Source organism: Gadus chalcogrammus, chromosome 10 (assembly GCF_026213295.1).
Source record: "Gadus chalcogrammus isolate NIFS_2021 chromosome 10, NIFS_Gcha_1.0, whole genome shotgun sequence".
NCBI classification, from domain to species: domain Eukaryota; kingdom Metazoa; phylum Chordata; class Actinopteri; order Gadiformes; family Gadidae; genus Gadus; species Gadus chalcogrammus.
Window position 1 is genome coordinate 11,905,644 of NC_079421.1, and position 20,186 is coordinate 11,925,829.

At 46.7% G+C, this 20,186-nt stretch overlaps 1 protein-coding gene across 1 annotated transcript in view; it reads left to right on the forward strand.

Annotated features, from left to right (window-relative positions):
• ldb2a (LIM domain binding 2a) overlaps window positions 1-20,140 on the forward strand; it is a 22,264-nt gene extending 2,124 nt beyond the window's left edge. The window contains exons 2-7 of the mRNA XM_056601168.1: window positions 3,274-3,553; window positions 5,160-5,243; window positions 9,369-9,492; window positions 11,391-11,444; window positions 13,337-13,476; window positions 17,140-20,140. Of these exons, the coding sequence (XP_056457143.1) occupies window positions 3,274-3,553; window positions 5,160-5,243; window positions 9,369-9,492; window positions 11,391-11,444; window positions 13,337-13,476; window positions 17,140-17,370 (913 nt within the window). The 3' untranslated portion in view covers window positions 17,371-20,140. The remainder of the gene's footprint in view (window positions 1-3,273; window positions 3,554-5,159; window positions 5,244-9,368; window positions 9,493-11,390; window positions 11,445-13,336; window positions 13,477-17,139) is intronic.
• Window positions 20,141-20,186: the final 46 nt, after the last annotated feature.

The window sequence follows — 20,186 nt, forward strand, 5'->3', positions numbered from 1 at the left end:
GGGTTGCTGAGGGAGGAAGGAGTTAGAGGGTGGGTTGCTAAGGGGGTTTTGTACCAAAGAAGGTTTGACAAGGTGACCCCGCCCAGAAGGTCGGGGCGACTCGGCCCCCCACCACCCTGAACCCCTGCTCGCTACCCAGCATGCCTTGCTCCATCCTGACCCACTGGTCACTACCTAGCATGCCTTGCTCCACCATGACCCCCTGGTCGCTACCCAGCATGCCTTGCTCCACCCTGACCCGCTTGTCACTACCCATCATGCCTTGGTCCACCCTGACCTGCTGGTTACTACCCAGCATGCCTTGCTCCACCCTGACCTCCTGGTCATGGGGGTGTTAGCTGGGGTGGGGTCAAAGTTCAGTCAACAGTACTACTACAAGTACTACTATACTATTACTGCTATACTATTACTACTACTATATATATAATATCCATTCTTCTTACCCTTGTCAGTTTAAGAAATATAAAAATTGCTGAACAATAGGAAGGTCTGCAGTTTAGTTAATAGAGGATGTGTTTAGTGAAGTGTGTGTGGACTGTGCCAGCTAGCAGTTAGCCCCTGAAAAAGGGAAGTTGCTATCAGCAGATTGGTGGCTATAAATTAGCACAGATAAGATGCTAAGTTACCAGTAGCATGAAGTCTTTACTACACAGGTGAGGGTAGGGTGAGGGGGTGAGTTGAGTGGGAGGGGTGAGAGGGTGAGGGTAAGGTGAGGGGGTGAGTGTAGGGTGAGGGGTGAGAGTGTGAGGGCAAGGTGAGGGTAAGATGAGGGGGTGAGTATAGGGTGAGGGTTGAGAGGGTGAGTGTAAGGTGAGGGTAAAGTGAGGGGGTGAGTGTAGGGTGAAGGGTGAGAGGGTGAGTGTAAGGTGAGTGTAGGGTGAGGGTGAGAGGTGAGTGTAAGCTGAGGGTAAGGTGAGGGGGTGAGTGTAGGGTGAGGGGTGAGGGTAAGGTGAGGGGATGAGTGAAGGGTTAGAGTGTGAGTGTAAGGTGAGGGTTAGTTGAATAGGTGAGTGTAAGATGAGTGTGAGGTGAGGTGGTGAGAGGGTGAGTGTAAGATGAGAGGGTGAGTGTAAGGTGAATGGGTGAGTGTAGGGTGAGTATATGGTGAAGGGGTGAGTGTAGGGTGAGGGGTTGAGATGGACAGTGTAGGGTGAATGTATGTTTGTGTGTGTACGTGTGTTTATGTGTGTGTGTGTGTGTGTGTGTGTGTGTGTGTGTGTGTGTGTGTGTGTGTGTGTGTGTGTGTGTGTGTGTGTGTGTGTCTCTGGGGGCATTGATTAGAGTGAGTCTGGTGGGATTACATCTTTGCCGTTGCCATGCCAACTAATCAGCAGATTCTTTTTTATTTTGCTCGCTTCTCCGTCTCTCACCCCGGTTGTCACAGCAACCAAACTGGGGAGAAGCGTGGAGGCCAACTCTGAATTCAGCTGAAGGGCCAAAAACCTGTTTAGCCTTTCCCTATGTCTCTCTCTCTCTCTCTCTCTCTCTCTCTCTCTCGCTCTCTCTCGCTCTCTCTCGCTCTCTCTCGCTCGCTCTCGCTCGCTCTCTCTCGGTCTCTCTCTCTGTGTCTTTAGAGGTAGTCCAGTATTTTATTTCAGGCTGCATAAGAGCCAATAAATTCAGCATAATTAGCTGCTAATTCCGCTAACAATGCTAACTCCTCCATCCCTCTCCACCACCACCGCTACCAGCGCTAACTCCTCCACCCCTAGCCACCACCACCGCTAACAGAGCTATCGCCTCCACCCATCTCCCCCACCACCGCTAACAGCGCTAACTCCTCCACCCCACACCACCACCACCGCTAACAGCGCTAACTCCTCCACCCCTAGCTACCAACACCGCTAACAGAGCTATCTCCTTCACCCATCTCCCCCACCACCGCTAACAGCGCTAACTCCTCCACCCATCTCCTACAACACCGCTAACAGTGCTACCTCCTCCACCTTTACCGCTAACCGTGCAGCATTCTGTAGAAGTGATGCGGTTCTAAGTGAAGCTGCTGCGTATTTGATTAGCAAGTAGATTGGTGTTAGCATTGAGCTGGGCGTTAGACTGTTTCTGGGATAAGCATAGCGAGGTGTCAGCATGTATCTGCTTGTTAGCACCTAGCTGTGAGTGAGCAAGAAACCAAGTAGCATGTAGTTATTTGTCAGCATGTAGCAAAGTATAAGCTTCTAGCTCAGTGTAAGCATTAAGCTTGGTATTAGCCGCTAGCAGATAGCTGTGTAGTTATGTGTTAACATTTAGATGCTTATTAGCCTCAGTGGGAGTCAGCATGTTATTGTGTTTTGGCATGTACCTATTTTTCATGATGTAATGAGTATTAGCGTCTAATTCTGAGGTAGCATGTAACTATTTATTAGCCTTTTTCTAAGTAGCAGTATGTATGAGTGTATTATCCTCTAGCTGAGTATTAGCATTTAGCCTTGTATATTCCTCTAGTTGAGTATTAGCATGTAGCCTGGTGTCAGCCTGTACCTGTGAGCTAGCGTTAACACGTTTCCCCCTGTTATCAGGTGGTATTAGCCTGTAGCTGTGAGCTAGCTTGCTCCTCCCCCTATTATCAGGTGGTATTAGCCTGTAGCTGTGAGCTAGAGCTAACGTGCTCCTCCCCCTGTTATCAGGTGGTATTAGCCTGTAGCTGTGAATGAATACTTTATTCCGGATTCGAAGTTCCATTTACAAGACAAGAATACAAATTACATGACAATACAAATACGAGGTCACACAGATTAAAATACATATAAGCATCGATTCCAATGTTTCCACAACCCTGAGGAGTACCTTGTATCACTCTGTTTAGTGTCAGTGAGTGCAATTATTAGTTTGTTTTTTGACTCTAGAAGTCGACACATAAATTTGTACATAAAATTCCTTAATACAGCATGAAAGGTGGGGACATTACTAGTCACAAACAAAGAGCTAGCACTTGTCCATCTTGTAAGCTTAAGGAGGATCCTAAACGCATCATTATACGCTACCTGTACTTTCTTCAATTTTGCCGTTCTATATTTACACCAGAGCTGAGCTGTGTAAAATGGAGTACAGTAGGCTCTGAAAAGACTTACTTTAACATCTTCTGTGCACATATGGAATTTGCGTGCCAACATATTGGCCTGTGCATAAAGCTTACAGCACTGGCGCTGGACATCATCATCATCACAAAGATCATCAGTGATGATGTGACCTAAATACCTTACCTTCTTAACCACCTCTAGAGTACGATCAGACAGTAAGAATAAGTGAGCTAACGTGATCCTCCTCATGTTATCAGGTGCTATTAGCCTGTAGCTGTGAGCTTACCTGCTCCTCCCAATGTTATCAGGTGGTATTAGCCTGTAGCTGTGGCCTAACGTGCTCCTCCCCATGTTATCTGGTGGTATTAGCCTGTAGCTGTGAGCTAACGTGCTCCTCCCCCTGTCGTCAGGTGAGCACGGAGGGCCGGCTGATCCTGGAGTTCTCCTTCGACGACCTCATGAGGATCCGGACCTGGCACTTCACCATCCGGCAGTACCGGGAGTTGGTGCCGCGCAGCGTCCTGGCCATGCATGTGAGTGGTGACATCATCACGCGTTGACGCCGCCACACGGTGATGTCATCAACACGGCTCGTTGTCTGCTAACAGCTTGAGGGAATTTATCTGATAATCACACAAATAACAATAATAATAACAATAATAATTTAAAAATTAAAAAGCAAACTGAAATGTATCATTTACATTTTTTTAGGATTTCTATGTTGTGGGGAACATGTGTGTGTGTTTGTGTTTTAGACCTGGTTTAATCCTGGTTGTACACCTGTGCTGTGTTCCGAAATCCATAATTCCATGAGTACCCTTAAACGTAGTACACTATCCGCACTCACTAAGTGCGCAGAATTTCACGTGTCGGTGTTGTTCCGAAATCGAATACTCTGTGGTGCACTTACCGGAAATTACAATCGCGGCTGCCAGCGCGGCTCATCCCCTGCAATAAAAATACCGCTTTGAACGGTGAACCCTTTACGCCTAGCAGCTATATAAATGCTAAAAGCTATAAAAACTAAAAAAATTACTCTGTTAATGCAGGCTATTTGGAAAATGCGCCGACGTTGGCTCAGCCTGGCTCCGCCTCTTCCGCTATGTAGCTAAGATGGCTGCCGTAGAGTCCAAGAAGTGTACATCGATCCACACTCCGGGGTTTGACCGTTTTGAGTACACCATCCTTTCACTTCTTTTCACCCGATCGTAATTGGAACGCCCTACGTACTCAAACTAAGTATAGTAAGTAGGCCTACGGGAAGTATGGATATCGGAATACTGCACTGGTGTGATCCTTGTTCTAGAACTGGTGTAATCCTGGTGTGATCCTGGTTCTAGACCTGGTGTGATCCTGGTGTGATCCTGGTTCTAGACCTGGTGTAATCCTGGTGTGATCCTGGTTCTAGAACTGGTGTAATCCTGGTGTGATCCTGGAATAAACCTGGTGTGATCCTGGTTCTAGACCTGGTGTAAACCTGGTGTGATCCTGGTTCTAAACCTGGTGAAATCCTGGTGTGATCCTGGTTCTAGACCTGGTGTAATCCTGGTGAGATCCTGGTTCTAGACCTGGTGTAATCCTAGTGTGATCCTGGTTATAGACCTGGTGTAAACCTGGTGTGATCCTAGTTCTAGACCTGGTGTAATCCTGGTGTGATCGTGGTTCTAGACCTGGTGTGATCCTGGTTCTAGACCTGGTGTAAACCTGGTGTGATCCTGGTTCTAGACCTGGTGTAATCCTGGTGTGATCCTGGTTCTAGACCTGGTGTGATCCTGGTTCTAGACCTGGTGTAAACCTGGTGTGATCCTGGTTCTAGACCTGGTGTAATCCTGGTGTGATCCTGGTTCTAGACCTGGTTTAATCCTGGTGTGATCCTGGTTCTAGACCTGGTGTAATCCTGGTTTGATCCTGGTTCTAGACCTGGTGTAATCCTGGTTCTAGACCTGGTGTAAACCTGGTGTGATCCTGGTTCTAGACCTGGTGTAATCCTGGTGTGATCCTGGTTCTAGACCTGCTTTGATCCTGGTTCTAGACCTGGTGTAAACCTGGTGTGATCCTGGTTGAAGACCTGGTGTAATCCTGGTGTAATCCTGGTGTGATCCGTGTGTAATCCTGGTGCGATCCTGGTTCTCCCCTCAGGCCCAGGAGCCCCAGGTCCTGGAGCAGCTCTCCAAGAACATCACGCGTATGGGACTGACCAGCTTCACACTCAACTACCTCCGGGTGAGGACCCATCGCCTTATAAATCCACCAAGATATACACATAAATATACATATATACCTAGATATACACATATATATATACATATATACCTAGATATACACATATAGATACATATATACCTAAATATATATATATATACTAGTGCTGTCAGTTAAACACGTTAACGCAAACCAATTTTAACGGCGTTAATTTTTTTATCGCACGTTTAACGCAATTCTTTTTTCTTTCTTTTTTTGGATCAAAACAAACAAGCAGTAGCCTGACTGCTATGTTCAAGGCAGTATGTTTGTATGGTCATCGTTTCATTGCAATATAGCCTCTTTTTTTTTATCGTCCTGTTATGATCAGTCTATGCTAATGTTGTTATCAATAAAAAAACATTTGCACAAGGCAAGCAGATGCACTTCTCCATGTTAATAAGAGCATTACAATGAGAAAAATTAATGGGACAAAGAAATCAAGGGATATTTAGCATAGAAAAAACATTTGCGATTAATCGCGATTGCTCGTGATTAATCGGGAGTTGACTATGGCATTAATGCGATTAATCAAGATTAAATATTTTAATCACTTGACAGCACTAATATATACGTATACGCACATGACATAACAACTACCTCCAGGTAAGATATAAAATGTAGAATATATATATAGAATATTAATACTATATAAGTAGTGTATACAAATATGTATATACATAACTTTATAGATCCAATGTATTGCTGGTTATAACAGTGTACTCGTGGGGTGTTGAGGTGATATGAGTGTACTGGTGGTGTGTTGTGGTTATATATGTGTACTGGTGGTGTGTTGTGGTTATTTATGTGTACTGGTGTTGTGTTTTGGTTATAACAGTGTACTGGTGGGGCGTTGAGGTTATAACAGTGTGTTGAGGTTGTGTTTGGTTGTGAGATGTTCCAGGCTTGGTGGTCGGTGAGTTAATTTAAATACAGCGTGGGCAACAGAGGCAGAAGAGAGACTTCTCTTTCTCGCTCTTCTCTCTCTCTCCTCTCTCTGTCCTCTCTCTCTCTCGCCTCTCTCCCTCTCCCCTCTCTCTCTCTCGCCCCTCTCTCTCTCTCTCTCTCTCCTCTCTCCCTTTTTCTCCCTCTTTTATAACCCTTACTCCCTCTCTTCCTATATTTTGCTCTCTCTCTCTCCATATCTCTTGCTCTTCCTATTTTCTCTTCCATATCTCTCTCCCTCTCTCTCTCTCTCTCTCTCTCTCTCTCTCTCTCTCTCTCTCTCTCTCTCTCTCTCTCTCTCTCCCTCTCCCCCTCTCTCTGCCCCTTTCTCTCTCTATCTCTCTCTCTCTCTCTCCCCTCTCTCTCTCTCTCTGTCTCTGTCTCTCTCTCTCTCTCTCATCTCTCTGTCTCTCTCATCTCTCTCTCTCTCTCTCTCTCTCTCTCTCTCTCTCTCTCTCTCTCTCTCTCTCTCTCTCTCTCTCTCTCTCTCTCTCTCTCTCTCTCTCTGTATATTTCCTCATTATTTCTCTGGTTTGGCGGCAGACTGACAGCTAGCACCTCCACCCCACAGCACAACAGGGGGAGGGAGGGGAAGGGAGGGGGAAGGGGGGAGCAAGATGAGAGTGAGGCAGGCATATAGAGGGTGGAGGGGAGAGGAGCGAGGGAGGGAGGGGAGAGAAGTGGGAGGAGTGGGAGAGGGCGAGCGAGGAGGGTGCAGGGCGACTCGGGACGAGCGAGTGGAATTAATTGGAAAGAGAGAATTAGCATAACATTAATGAACGCACCCCACTGAGTCTTGTAATTGTGAAATACCGTAAATTCTTATTATAACAAGAAGACAGACAGAGAGAGGGAGACAGGGAGAGCGGGAGAGAGGAAGAGAGGGAGAAGGAAGAGAGGGAGACAGGGAAACAGGGAGACAGGAAGAGAGGGAGAGGGAGAGAGGGAGACATGGGGAGAGGGAGACCTCATGGAGTCCTCTGCCATCCTAACATGGAGTCAGCCCAACATGGAGGCAGCCCAACAAGGAGTCAGCCCAACATGTTGTTAGTTCAACGTGTAGTTAGCCTAACATGTGGAGTTAGTCTAACATGTAGTTAGGCTAACATGTAAAATCAATCTAACATGTAGAGGAAGTCTGACACATAGAGTTATACTGACATTTTGAGTTGGTCTAATATGTAGTTAGTCTTACATGTTGTATGTTTAACATGTCGGGTTAGTTTAACATATAGAGTTATTCGATCATGAGTAGGGCAATATGCAGAGTTAGTCTTACACGTTGTACAAATATGCAGAGTAATCAAATCAAACATACAAATAATCAACATTTTTTATTATTATCATAAATACAAATTTATAACAGCATGGAAACTAATATTTATGATTGAAAATATCTATATTATGAATATTGTTCAGTAAATACAGTAATATGGCTTTTTATTATTTAAAAAATAGTGTAGCTTTGTGCATCAGATGTTTTCCATCAATGTCTTATTCTGGGTGTTTGAACCCTGACTGAGTCTAACCCTGGTAGGTCTGTGGGTCTGGAGGGTCTGGAGGGTCTTGTGGGTCTGGAGGGTCTGGAGGGTCTAGTGGGTCTGGTTGGTCTGGTGGTTCTTGTGGATCTGGTTGGTCTGGAGGGTCTGGAGGGTCTTGTGGGTCTGGTGGGTCTGTTGGGTCTGTGGGTCTAGTGGGTCTAGTGGGTCTGGTTGGTCTGGTGGTTCTTGTGGATCTGGTGGGTCTGGAGGGTCTGGAGGGTCTAGTGGGTGTGGTGGGTCTGGTGGGTCTGAGGGTTTAGTGGGTCTGGTGGGTCTAATTGGTCTGGAGGGTCTTGGGGGTCTAATGGGTCTGGAGGGTCTGAAGGGTTTAGTGCAGTCATACTCAAGTAGCGGCCCGCGGGCCTTTTGTGGCCCGCGGGGTGTCTATTAATGGCCCTTGAGCTGTTTTGAAAAGTTTTTTTAATTATTAAAAAAAAAAAAAAAAAAAAAAAAAAAAAAACGTGCTGGGCACTCTTATTTTGAAACCGCGCGCCGCGATCTCAATACGAGGCTGGGGGTTGCAACGATGAACAGATAGCACTCCAGCCCACAGACCGCTCCAGCCCTCCCAAACTCGAGGCAGACAGTCCATCTCAGCAGCAGTCAAGGCCGATTTAGGGTCCTTTTAGACGCAGAGACGTAAGCACGTAATTTACACAAGGGACTTGTTTTAGACAAGTTTTGATTTACGGTTCCTTTAAGGTTCCTTAAGGATTGCGCGTGTTGCAAGGGGATTCTCCGCCAGAACAGTAGGGGGAGCAACGAACGAATCTGTGGGCGTGGAAGTGGAAATCGCTGGCTTGTTTATATTTATAATTATCATAATTCGTTCTTGTGTTTTCTTCTTCTCCTTCTTCAAAATTCTTCATTCGCTTCTGTCACAGCCTTTTAAAAATGGCGCTATTATGCTGTAAAACCGGAAATGTGAGACTCCTGAAAGGATGTGGTTAGCTGGCCAATCACAGTCTTTGCGAGCTGCGTAGGTCCGTAGTGTTTCAGTCGCATAGTCAGGAATTTTGGCCGACGCACTTAAGCACGTAAGGGGGGTTATGTATCTTACGTGCTTACGCGTTACGTCTAAAACAGAGCATATATCGGCCTCAGTCACACGTATACCGACCGGCCCCTTGAGTCACTGAAAAAAAAATTTGTGGCCCCTCATCATTTCTACTTGAGTACCCCTTTAGTGGGTCTGGTGGATCTGGTGGGTCTGAATGGTTTAGTGGGTCTGGTGGGTCTAATGGGTCTGGAGGGTCTGGAGGGTCTGGGTGGTCTAATGGGTCTGGAGGGTCTGGAGGGTCTGGTGGGTCTAATGGGTCTGGAGGGTCTTGAGGGTCTGGTGGGTCTAATGGGTCTGGAGGGTCTGAAGGGTTTAGTGGGTCTGGTAGATCTGCTGGGTCTGAAGGGTTTAGTGGGTCTGGTGGATCTGGTGGGTCTGAAGGGTTGAGTGGGTCTGGTGGGTCTAATGGGTCTGGAGGGTCTGGTGGGTCTAATGGGTCTGGAGGGTCTGGTAGTTCTTGTGGATCTGGTGGGTCTGGTGTTTCTATGTTCCGTGGTCTGGTGGTTCTCATGGGTTCATGGTTGTCTGTCCTTGTGTCTGACCCCTGGTTCTGTGTTGCAGCTCTGCGTCATCCTGGAGCCGATGCAGGAGCTGATGTCCAGACACAAGTCCTACAACCTGAGCCCACGAGACTGTCTGAAGACCTGCCTGTTTCAGAAGTGGCAGCGCATGGTGGCTCCCCCAGGTAGGTTAAAATGGTCTCCCTGACCCCCCCAGTGGGTCAGGTAGACCTTGTGGTCCCCCCGGACCTGCTAGTGGATCAGGTAGACCTTGTGGTCCGCTAGTGGGTCTTTTTTTTATCAAACATAAGTTATTACATAAACTTTACTAAACTCAAAAACTTGTTTGAGGACCGCGGTCTTACCACCCTAATTCTGTAGGGTGTGTCACATCTCCATATTCTGAGCCACCTCCTTCAAAAACTGCTGGAGCTGGTGGTGATCCAGGCCACACGCCTGAATCACTGCCATATAATGACCTGACGACCGTTGTCATTATATCATCCAGTTCCAGAACCATTTCACACAGGGCTTCTTGGTGGCGAATGCAATGATATGTTATCAGAGGTGTGTGGCAGAACTTTTTCAAATTCATTTGAAGCTCCCGCGGGCCACATAAAATTAGGTGGCTGGCCGGATTCGGCCCCCGGGCCTTGTGTTTCACACCTCTGCCCTAGTGGGTCAGGTAGACTCGTGGTCCACTGGTGGGTCAGGTACACCTTGTGGTCCCCCAGGTCCTGCTAGTGGATCAGGTACACCTTGTGGTCCCGCAGGTCCTGCTAGTGGATCAGGTACACCTTGTGGTCCCCCGGCTCCGGGTCAGGTTCCTCCTCTAGCTGCGCTGTTGGTTGACCTCAGACCCATCAGAGGCGGCGGCCTCGAGGTGTAAGCCTCCCGTTTACAGGCTTTGATTACAGGCTGGAGTTTGAGTCCGGATGGGGGAGGAGTCAGGAGGCTATCAGGGGGAGGAGTCAGAGGAGATGTCGTCTTAGCATTCATCTTCAGCTTGTGTCTGTGAGTCAGTGTTCATCCGGCGCTGAACAGACCTCTGGTCTCACACTTTATTCAGATTAACTGGACGGAGGCCAATTCATAAAAATAATTGGTTTCAAAGTTCAAAGGTCAGACCGAGTTGCTCATACAGCCTTTTCTGTTTTGGTTTTATTTGTCGGTTCTGGGATGAAAATATTTGTGGTGTGGTTGACTTGTTTCCTCCATCCCCCACCCCCCCCACCCCCCCCCCCCCCCCCCCATCCCAAACGGAGATTCTTCTGGAAGCTCCGACTCTTATCTGCAGGAGCTCACTTCCTGCTATTCTTCTCCAGACAGGAAGCCGCTCTGAGTTTCGGCAGGAAGGAAACTCTGATGTATTTACACTCTGATAAGTTCTGTTTTTGGTGGAAATGGAAGTGATTTTAGTGCGTCACAATTTGAGCGTGGAAGGAAGGCGCTTTAGGACAGCAGAAGAAGACAATAGCTTTATCCCAGCTGTCCGTCAGCGACCCAGCGGGGGTCAGGGGTCAAAGAGGGGAAGGCCGTAACCACAGGCCTTGCTGTGAGACTCAGTTTTCGCCTGTTGCCTTGTTGTGAGACTCACTGTGAGTTATCGCTTGTTGATCCCAAAGACATCTAAATCACGTCTCTGAGAGGGGGTGAACATCACCACTCTCTCCCCAGGAACCGACAGTGGCTTCTCCACGAGGATCTGCTGGTTAAGCTCCAAACATCTTGTCATGGAGGTCTTAATGGAGCAGGAGACCCTGGGTTAGTAGAGTCATGGTTTAGGGACCTGAGATAGTAGAGTCATGCTTTAGGGACATGAGATAGTAGAGTGATGGTTGAGGGACCTGATATATAAGAGTCATGGTTTAGGAACCTGAGATAGTGGAGTCATGGTTTAGGGACCTGAGATAGTAGAGTCATGGTTTAGGGACCTGAATCATCTTTGTTTCCGGTATAGTCGAGCCTTTGAAGCTCACCGGTCGTTCAGTGAGTTCAGCTTCTCCTACCTGACGTTCTAAAGAAGGTAAAGAACCAAACTATCATCTTCTCTCTCCTCTGACTCCTGCTCTTTGTTCCACAGCTGGACACCCACAGAACTTCAAAACCGAAATATTCCCCACAAGTCACAAAAAAGGTGATTATTTCCATAGTTCTAATACAGTATTGTGGGGGTGATGTGTGATGGGGCGGGGGGGGGGGCTGATATGTTTATAAGTTAGATAGGACCCCTGGGGGCATATTGGGTCTGGGTCTAGGGGGTCTGGGTTTGGGAGTGGTTCTAGGGGGTCTGGATCTGGGGGTCTGGGTCTGGGGGTTCTGGCTCTAGGGAGACTGGCTCTAGGGGGTCTGGTTCTAGGGGTCTGGTTCTAGGGGGTCTGGTTCTAGGGGGTCTGGTTCTAGGGGGTCTGGTTCTAGGGGGTCTGGTTCTAGGGGGTCTGGGTCTGTGGGGTCTGGTTCTAGGGTTTTGGGGTGATTGTCAGGAATGCCGCACTCAGTTCTCAGAGAAGGAATCAATAAAAACAATATAGATTATATCGATTACCATTTATCATTATGATAGTATTAATAATGCAAACATGACAATTACACCGTGACTAAAGTGAGGAGCCTGTCTGGCCCCCTCTCTTTCCGCCTGTCTGTCTGTCTGTCCTGCTGCCGTCTGTCCTCCTGTCTTGCCCACTGTCTGTCTGTCCTCCTGTCTGTCTGTCCTCCTGTCTGTCTTTCTGTCCTACTGTCTGTCTCTCTATCCTCCTCTCTATTCTCCTGCCTGTCTGTCTGTCTGTCTGTCTGTCTGTTTGTCTGTCCTCCTGTCTGTCCGTTTGTGTGTGTGTGTGTGTGTGTGTGTGTGTGTGTGTGTGTGTGTGTGTGTGTGTGTGTGTGTGTGTGTGTGTGTGTGTGTGTGTGTGTGTGTGTGTGTTTGTGTGCGCTCTAGATATGCAGGTGTGTGTGTGTGTGTGTGTGTGTGTGTGTGTGTGTGTGTGTGTGTGTGTGTGTGTGTGTGTGTGTGTGTGTGTGTGTGTGTGTGTGTGTGTGTGTGTTATAGGGTGTTTGTGTGTTTGAGTGTGTGTGTGTGTGTGTGTGTTTGTGTGTGTGTGTGTGTGTGTGTGTGTGTGTGTGTGTGTGTGTGTGTGTGTGTGTGTGTGTGTGTGTGTGTGTGTGTGTGTGTGTGTGTGTGTGTGTGTGTGTGTGTGTGTGTGTGGTGTGTGTGTGTGCGTGCTCCCATGTTTGTTGTGACCACAGTGGTCCTATCTGCTCTGCTGTTATTACTGCCCCCCCTCCCCCCTCTCTCCCTCATCTCACCCCCCCTACACCTCCAGACCATTCCCCCAGCCCTAACCTTCCTCCTCTACCACCCCACCCGCCCCCAGCTCTGAACCAGTCCGCTACCCTCTCTTCCCTTCCCCCTCCTTCCCAACCCAGCCCTCTCCTCCCCTCCCCCCTCCGCCTCCCCCACCCTCCCCCCTCCTCCCCAACCCAGCCCTCTCCCCCTCTCTCTTCCCCCCTCCTCCCCCACCCAACCAGCCCTGTTCTGTTATGTTATTAATGCTCTAGTCATGTTATGTCATGTTATTCATGCTCTGGTCATGTTATGTTATGTTATTAATGATCTGGTCACATTATGTCATTTGATTCATGCTCTAGTCATGATATGTTATGTCATGTTATTCATGCTCGGATCGTGTTATGTCATGTTATTCATGCTCTGGTCATGTTGTGTCATATTATTCATGCTCTGGTCATAATATTTTGCATTATTCATGCTCTGGTCATGTTATGTCACATAATTAATGCTCTGGTAATGTTATGTCATGTTATTGATGCTCTGGTCATGTTATGTTATGTTATTGATGCTCTGTTCATGTTATGTTATGTTATTGATGATCTGGTCATGTTATGTCAGGTTATTCATGCTCTGGTTATGTTATGTCATGTTATTCATGCTCTGGTTATTTTATGTTATGACATGTTATTGATGCTCTGGATTTGTTATGTCATGTTATTGATGCTCTGGTCATGTGACGTCAGGTCGGGCTAAGGCTGAACCGGCCCGCCCCCCCGCCACCAAGAGGAGAAAAAGGAAGAACTCGGCCAGCAGCGCAAACAGCGCCGCTGGGGCTGCTGGGAAAAAGAGAAGCCCCGCCTCCAATTTCAGCCTCTCCAGTCAGGTACCTGTAAGCATCACAAGCCCCTCCTCGTCTGCCTGGTGTAGTTCACTTCATGCTCTGTTGCAGGTCACTTCCTGCTCTCTCTGGTGCATCGAAATGCTGAAACATTCTAAATATAACTTTATACAACATCTAGTGCTAACGGTGGAGCTAATGCTAAGCTAACAGCACACTGGTTTACAACTCCCCTTAATCCACTAGTGTGAACTGTGAGTACTAAACATGAATAATTGAGTTATCCCATTCATAATATGCCCTTATTATGAAAATATATTAAATAGTACTTACGTAGTTTACACTCATTCTAGCGTCAGTAGCGAGCATTATTGATCGATTTACTGATAACACTAACGAAAGTGGAGTTTTCCATCTCTCCTTCCCTCTCTCTCTCTTTCTCTCCTTCCCTCTCTCCTTCTCCCTCTCCTTCTCTCCTTCCCTCTCTCATTCCCTCTCTCTCTCCTTCTCCATTTCCCTCTCTCATTCTCTCCTTCTCTCTCTCCTTCTCTCTCCTTCTCTCCTTCTCTCTCTCCATCTCTCCTTCTCTCCTTCTCTCTCTCCATCTCTCCTTCTCTCTATACCTTTCTCCTTCTCTTTTCCCTTCTCTTCTTCTCTCTCTCCTTCTGCCCTTCCCTCTCTCCTTTTATCCTTCCCTCTCTCCTTCTCTCTTTCTCTCCCTCTCTCTCCTCTCTCCTTTTCTCCTTCTCTCTCTCCTTCTCTCTCTCCTTCTCTTTCTCCTTCTCTCCTTCTCTCTCTCTTTCTCTCCTTCTCGTAACCTTTTCTCTCTCCTTCTCTCCTCTCTTTCCTTCTCTCTCTCCTTCTCTCATAAACTCTTCATAAACAGGAAACAGTTTGGCCCAGAGCCCGCCCTCATTATCATCTCTATCTGAATAACACACAGACACACACACACACACACACACACACACACACACACACACACACACACACACACACACACACACACACACACACACACACACACACACACACACCCCTCCCACACACACACAACACAAAAACACCCACGCACACACGTCCGTGGACACATGCTTCATGTCAGGCGTGCCTGGAGCTGTGCTAGCAACATACTGCACTAGCAACATGCTATGCTACATATGTTGCTGTACTAGCAACATGCTACGCTACATATGTTGCTGGGTTGGCGTCTTTGTCTGAGAAGTTGTTCGTTTGTGGCGGAACAGCAGCCTACGTGAGCCCCATAGCAATGAGGAGCGGCTCCTACCCCTCCTCCCCTCCTCCTCCCCCCCCTCACGGCCGAGGGGGGGGGAGGAGGAGGAGGAGTGGAGGGGTGGAGGGGGTGAGGAGGAGAGGGGAGCCCCCTAACACTACTGTGTAACATTGCCCCCTACAGGACATACGGACAGGAAGAGGATACTGGTATTAAGCTGAAGTGCAGGGTTCCCCAGAGACCCAGAGACACTACTAACATCCTCCTTCTTATTCATATGTATATATACATATATATTCAGACTTATATTCAAATTTATATATATTCATATTTATATATATATATTCATCTTGATAGATGTATATTCATATATATATATATATATATATATATATATATATATATATATATATATATATATTTAAATATATAAAATAAATATTTATATATATAATCATATTCAGAGATGTTTATATTCATATTTATGTTTAGAGATATTCATATTTAAATATAGATATATACTTATTTATACATATTCATATTAAGAGATATTCATATATATATGTATTCAAATTTGGATATATATTTATATATATTCATATTTAGAGATCAACATATTTATATATTATAAGAATGCTTGGAACGCCATAGGAAATAAATTCATAGGAAATATGTAGGAAATACAGTAAAGAGTATGATAGAAATAAATAGATGGAATGGAAATGGTATGAATTGAATAAAAAATAGCAGCAAAGTGAAGTTATGGTGGACGGTTGAGAACAATAGGGACAGTAAGTATGCATGGATAAAATCTATATAATCTATATAAGAGCTCTATCAATGCTTATAAGTTAGCTTCTGCTAGCCCGACAGCTTCATATAAACAGTACACAGAGTCAACTGCTAATAAGTTGGCTCCTGCATTTCAGAACCTGCTCTACTGAGTTCCCCCTGAATCAACAGCTCCCCCTAATGGAGATAGAGAGAGAAGAGAGAGAGAGAGAGAGAGAGAGAGAGAGAGAGAGAGAGAGAGAGAGAGAGAGAGAGAGAGAGAGAGAGAGAGAGAGAGAGAGAGAGAGAGAGAGGGAGAGGGAGAGAAAATATTTCCCATAATATTTAACAATTTTGTTTTCTCATCCTTATTTATTTATTTTTTTTGAGGGAGAGAGGAAGAGAGAGAGAGAAAATATTTCCAACAATGTTTAACAATTTCACTTGGTTTACTGAACAGTAGGATTCCTCATAGTTTTGCCGAGGCTAACGCTTACCGTAAACCGCTAACGCAGCACTGCGCTGTGTGGACCAGTAGACGTTTATAATTAGCTACTATCAATTAGCACGTGTGCATTCCCTGGCTAGCCACAGGCTGTTAGCATGTTAGCAGAAGGTTGTTAGCATGGAGGTCTGAGAGGGTAGTGGGAGGAGAGGGGAGTGGGGGTCTGGCAGACCTCCTTCCGGACCAGATGGTGACGATGGGCCTGTTAGCAATCAGCACGCTCCGAGCTAATGAGTTAATGAGCTATGCTAATTGACAAATCAGTGTGGATATTCAGTCATTTAGCTGAAAAGCTCTTCTTAATTAATTTGGCTTATTAAGGATAAGAGTGTTGGTTTATTGACAGCGGGCGGGTCTCCCACCATCCTCTTCATCTTCATCTCCTAGGATTGTGTGTGTATGTGCATTTGTGTGTTTGTGTTTTAACTGCTACTGTATACATGATCTGTTTCCAGAAAGACTGCTGTTCTGATACAAGAGAGATACATGATCTGATACCAAAGAATATTGATTGGATACCAGAGAGATACATGATCTGCTACCAGAGAGACTGTTGATCTGATACGAGAGAGATACATGATCTGATACCAGAGAGAAAGTTTTTTGTGTTGGTATTCCGAGCTCTGTGGGAGATACGCTGTATGGTGAAGTAAAGGATAAGGGTATGAGACCCGAGTTCTGACTGGGTTAGAGTCCTAGAATCGGGGTTGGAGTCCCAGAATCTGTGTTGGAGTCCCAGAGAAAGGACCAAGTTCCTTTAGGGCTGGTTGGAGTCTCTGATACGTGGGTATCAGAGAGCCTGTTGATCTGATGCCAGAGAGACTGTTCATACAATGCATTTTTTAACTTTGCCTATGTTTTCTTTTACGCATCTATTATTTTATTTTATTGTATGACAGTGTTTCTATGGGAAGCACTTTGAGTCTGCCTCGATTATGAAAAGGGCTATAGAAAAAAGTTGCCTTGCCTTGCTTAACTGTTCCTAACTGGTCCTAACTTGTCGTAACTGGTTCTAACTGGTCTGAACTGGTTCTAATTGGTCTGAACTGGTTCTAACTGGTCCGAACTGGTCCTAAATGTTCCTAACTTGTCTGAACTGGACCTAGCTGGTCCTAAGAGGTCCTTACTGGTCCTAACTGGTCTAATCTGGTCCTAACTTGTCCTAACTGGTCCTAACTGGTCTGTTCTCCTCCCTCAGGATGTGATGGTGGTGGGCGAGCCCACCCTGATGGGGGGGGAGTTCGGCGACGAGGACGAGCGTCTGATCACGCGTCTGGAGAACACGCAGTACGACGCGTCCAACGGCCTGGACGACGAGGAAGACTTCAGCGGCTCCCCCGCCCTGGGGAACAACAGCCCCTGGGGCTCCAAGGCCCATCCCCCCCAGGACACCAAGCCCGAAACCGCCGGCCCCCAGCCCTCCCAGTAGCCCCCTCCCAGTAACCTCTGGTATCAGAGGGTCAGTCTAGTGTTGGAGGAGGTCTGTCTGACCCTCTCCAGAGGATCAGCTGGCAGCAATACCCCCCCCCCCCCCCCCCGAGACTACTTCCTGTCTGCTCCTGAGTGAAGCTACCCGGTGGAACCAGAACGTTTTGTAACGAATCTCTTGGACATTTCCCTCCAGGAACTTTTGAGACTCTAGAAAAGCCAGCCCATGTGATTGGTGGATCTGCAGGTCACATGGCCACCCTGAGGGGCGTGGCTTCTGTAGAGTTGTGTTTCTGCATCGCAGGCCGACTAAGACCCTGTTGAATACATTTGCATTTTTATTGGAAACTCAGTGGCCTGTCTCTGTTCCCGTCTCTGGACCTCCGCTCCACAGACGCTGGTGTTTTATCGCCCATGTTGTGAATTCAAGCAGATCTTGAATTGTGTTTATAGTCAGTTGGTATTTTGCTTATTTTTCTGATCTGTGGCACCATGTTGTAATTCTCCACACCAGCGAGACACTGAGTCCTCCATGTTGACTTCCCAGAACATGACCGTACCTCCTGAAAGAGTTCTCCTTGGCCGTACCTCCTGAAAGAGTTCTTCTGAACAAGATCTTATGAACATGAACATGATCTCCTGAATGAGATCTTCTGAACATGAACATGATCTCCTGAACAAGGTCTTCTGAATGATATCTCCTGAACGAGATCTTCTGAACATGAACAGGCTCTTATGAACGAGATCTTCTGAACGTTATCCTTGCTCCAGTATCTTCAACCAGCTGAGGCTCTACAACGGTTCCTGCATGATTTTATAAAAGTGTTTTGGGTTTATATGTGACATTTTTCAAGGCGCATCCATCTGTGTGTCTGGTAGTGTTTAGGAGAGACAAGTAGCTCTGTATATAGAGGAGGTTCTCGTGACTACATGAGGGGGTTCTCCTGTCTATATAGAGGAGGTTCTCCTGTCTCTACATGGAGGAGGTTCTCCTGTCTACATAGAGGGGGTTCTCCTGTCTGTATAGAGGAGGTTCTCCTGACTACATAGAGGAGGTTCTCCTGTCTACATAGAGGAGGTTCTCCTGTCTCTACATGGAGGAGGTTCTCCTGACTACATAAAGGAGGTTATCCTAACTATATAGAGGAGGTTCTCCTGTCTATATAGAGGAGGTTCTCCTGTCTATATATAGAGGGGGTTCTCCTGTCTACATAGAGGAGGTTCTCCTGTCTATATAGAGGAGGTTCTCCTGTCTATATATAGAGGGGGTTCTCCTGTCTATATATAGAGGGGGTTCTCCTGTCTATATATAGAGGGGGTTCTCCTGTCTATATATAGAGGAGGTTCTCCTGTCTATATAGAGGGGGTTCTCCTGTCTATATAGAGGAGGTTCTCCTGACTCCCCCAGACACCGTGGTCGTCGGGCCAGTGGTGGTTCTTCACCACTGGCCTTTCTTCTCATTTCTATAGGCTAGAGCAGCATCTGCCAAAACATCTGTCCCATCTTAACCCATAGCTAGACCAGTACCAAAGCCCCCTGGTAGACCAGTCTACTGGATCCCAGTTGGACCAGTACCAAAGCCCCCTGGTAGACCAGCAATATCAGAGGACCCTGGTATACCAGTACCAAAGCCCCCTGGTTGACGAGTCTACTGGATCCCAGTTGGACCAGTACCAATCTCCCCTGGTAGACCAATCTACTGGATCCCACTAGGACCAGTACCAAAGCCCTCTGGTAGACCAATCTACTGGATCCCACTTGGACCAGTACCAAAGCCCCCTGGTAGACCAGCAGTATCAGAGGACCCTGGTATACCAGTACCAAAGCCCTCTGGTAGACCAGTCTACTGGATCCCACTAGGACCAGTCCCACCCTGGTAGACCAATCTACTGGATCCCACTAGGACCAGTCCCACCCTGGTAGACCGGTCTACTGGCTGGTCTCAGGATAGGTCGCCGCTGGCAGAGATGCAACCCAGAGCTTCAGAAAGGTTTGAATCCCTCTTTGTTTTCTTGGTTCTCCATCTGGTCCTTCTTCTGGTGGACTCTGGTCTGAACTGGACTTTGGTCTGAAGTGGTCTCTGGTCTGAGGTTGACTCTGGTCTGAAGGTGGACTCTGGTCTGAGGTGGTCTCTGGTCTGAGGTTGACTCTGGTCTGAAGTTGGACTCTGGTCTGAGGTGGTCTCTGGTCTGAGGTTGACTCTGGTCTGAAGGTGGTCTCTGGTCTGAAGATGGACGATGTCTTTCTACATTTGAGAATAATGAGTATTTATTTGTGCATTTGAAAGGAAGCGACCATTTCCAAACATGTTGAGCCCAGTGTGACGTTTGTACAGGATATAGCAGAGGTGATTATGTCAGATGTCTGGTGTGTATGCTTTACCATTACGTGTTCTAATAAACCTTACAAACCCGGCCTTCTACTGACTTAATTTAATTTCTTAATCGTGATGTGCTGCATGTTTGATGTTTTTGAGCGACGAGTAAAATAGGCTCGTTTTTTACTGTCAAGCTCCTTCGATGATGTTCCCTGGCCTCTGTTCGGGTTCATTAGGACATTAGGGTCATTAGGGTTCTGACGGTGGAACGGTGGCGCCATCGTGTGGTAAACACAGAAACTGCAACGAACTAATGACGCAAGACATAACATTGTCACTGGTGAATCTGGTAATAATAATTACTTCGTAATTATAAGCACAATCTTATGGATGACGGTAATTAAATACATTACAGCTCGTTACAGTTAACCAATTTGTTAATGAACACATTCCAGCCCACATTCATGCTAAACTGAGTAAAATCCCTCAAAACTGTATT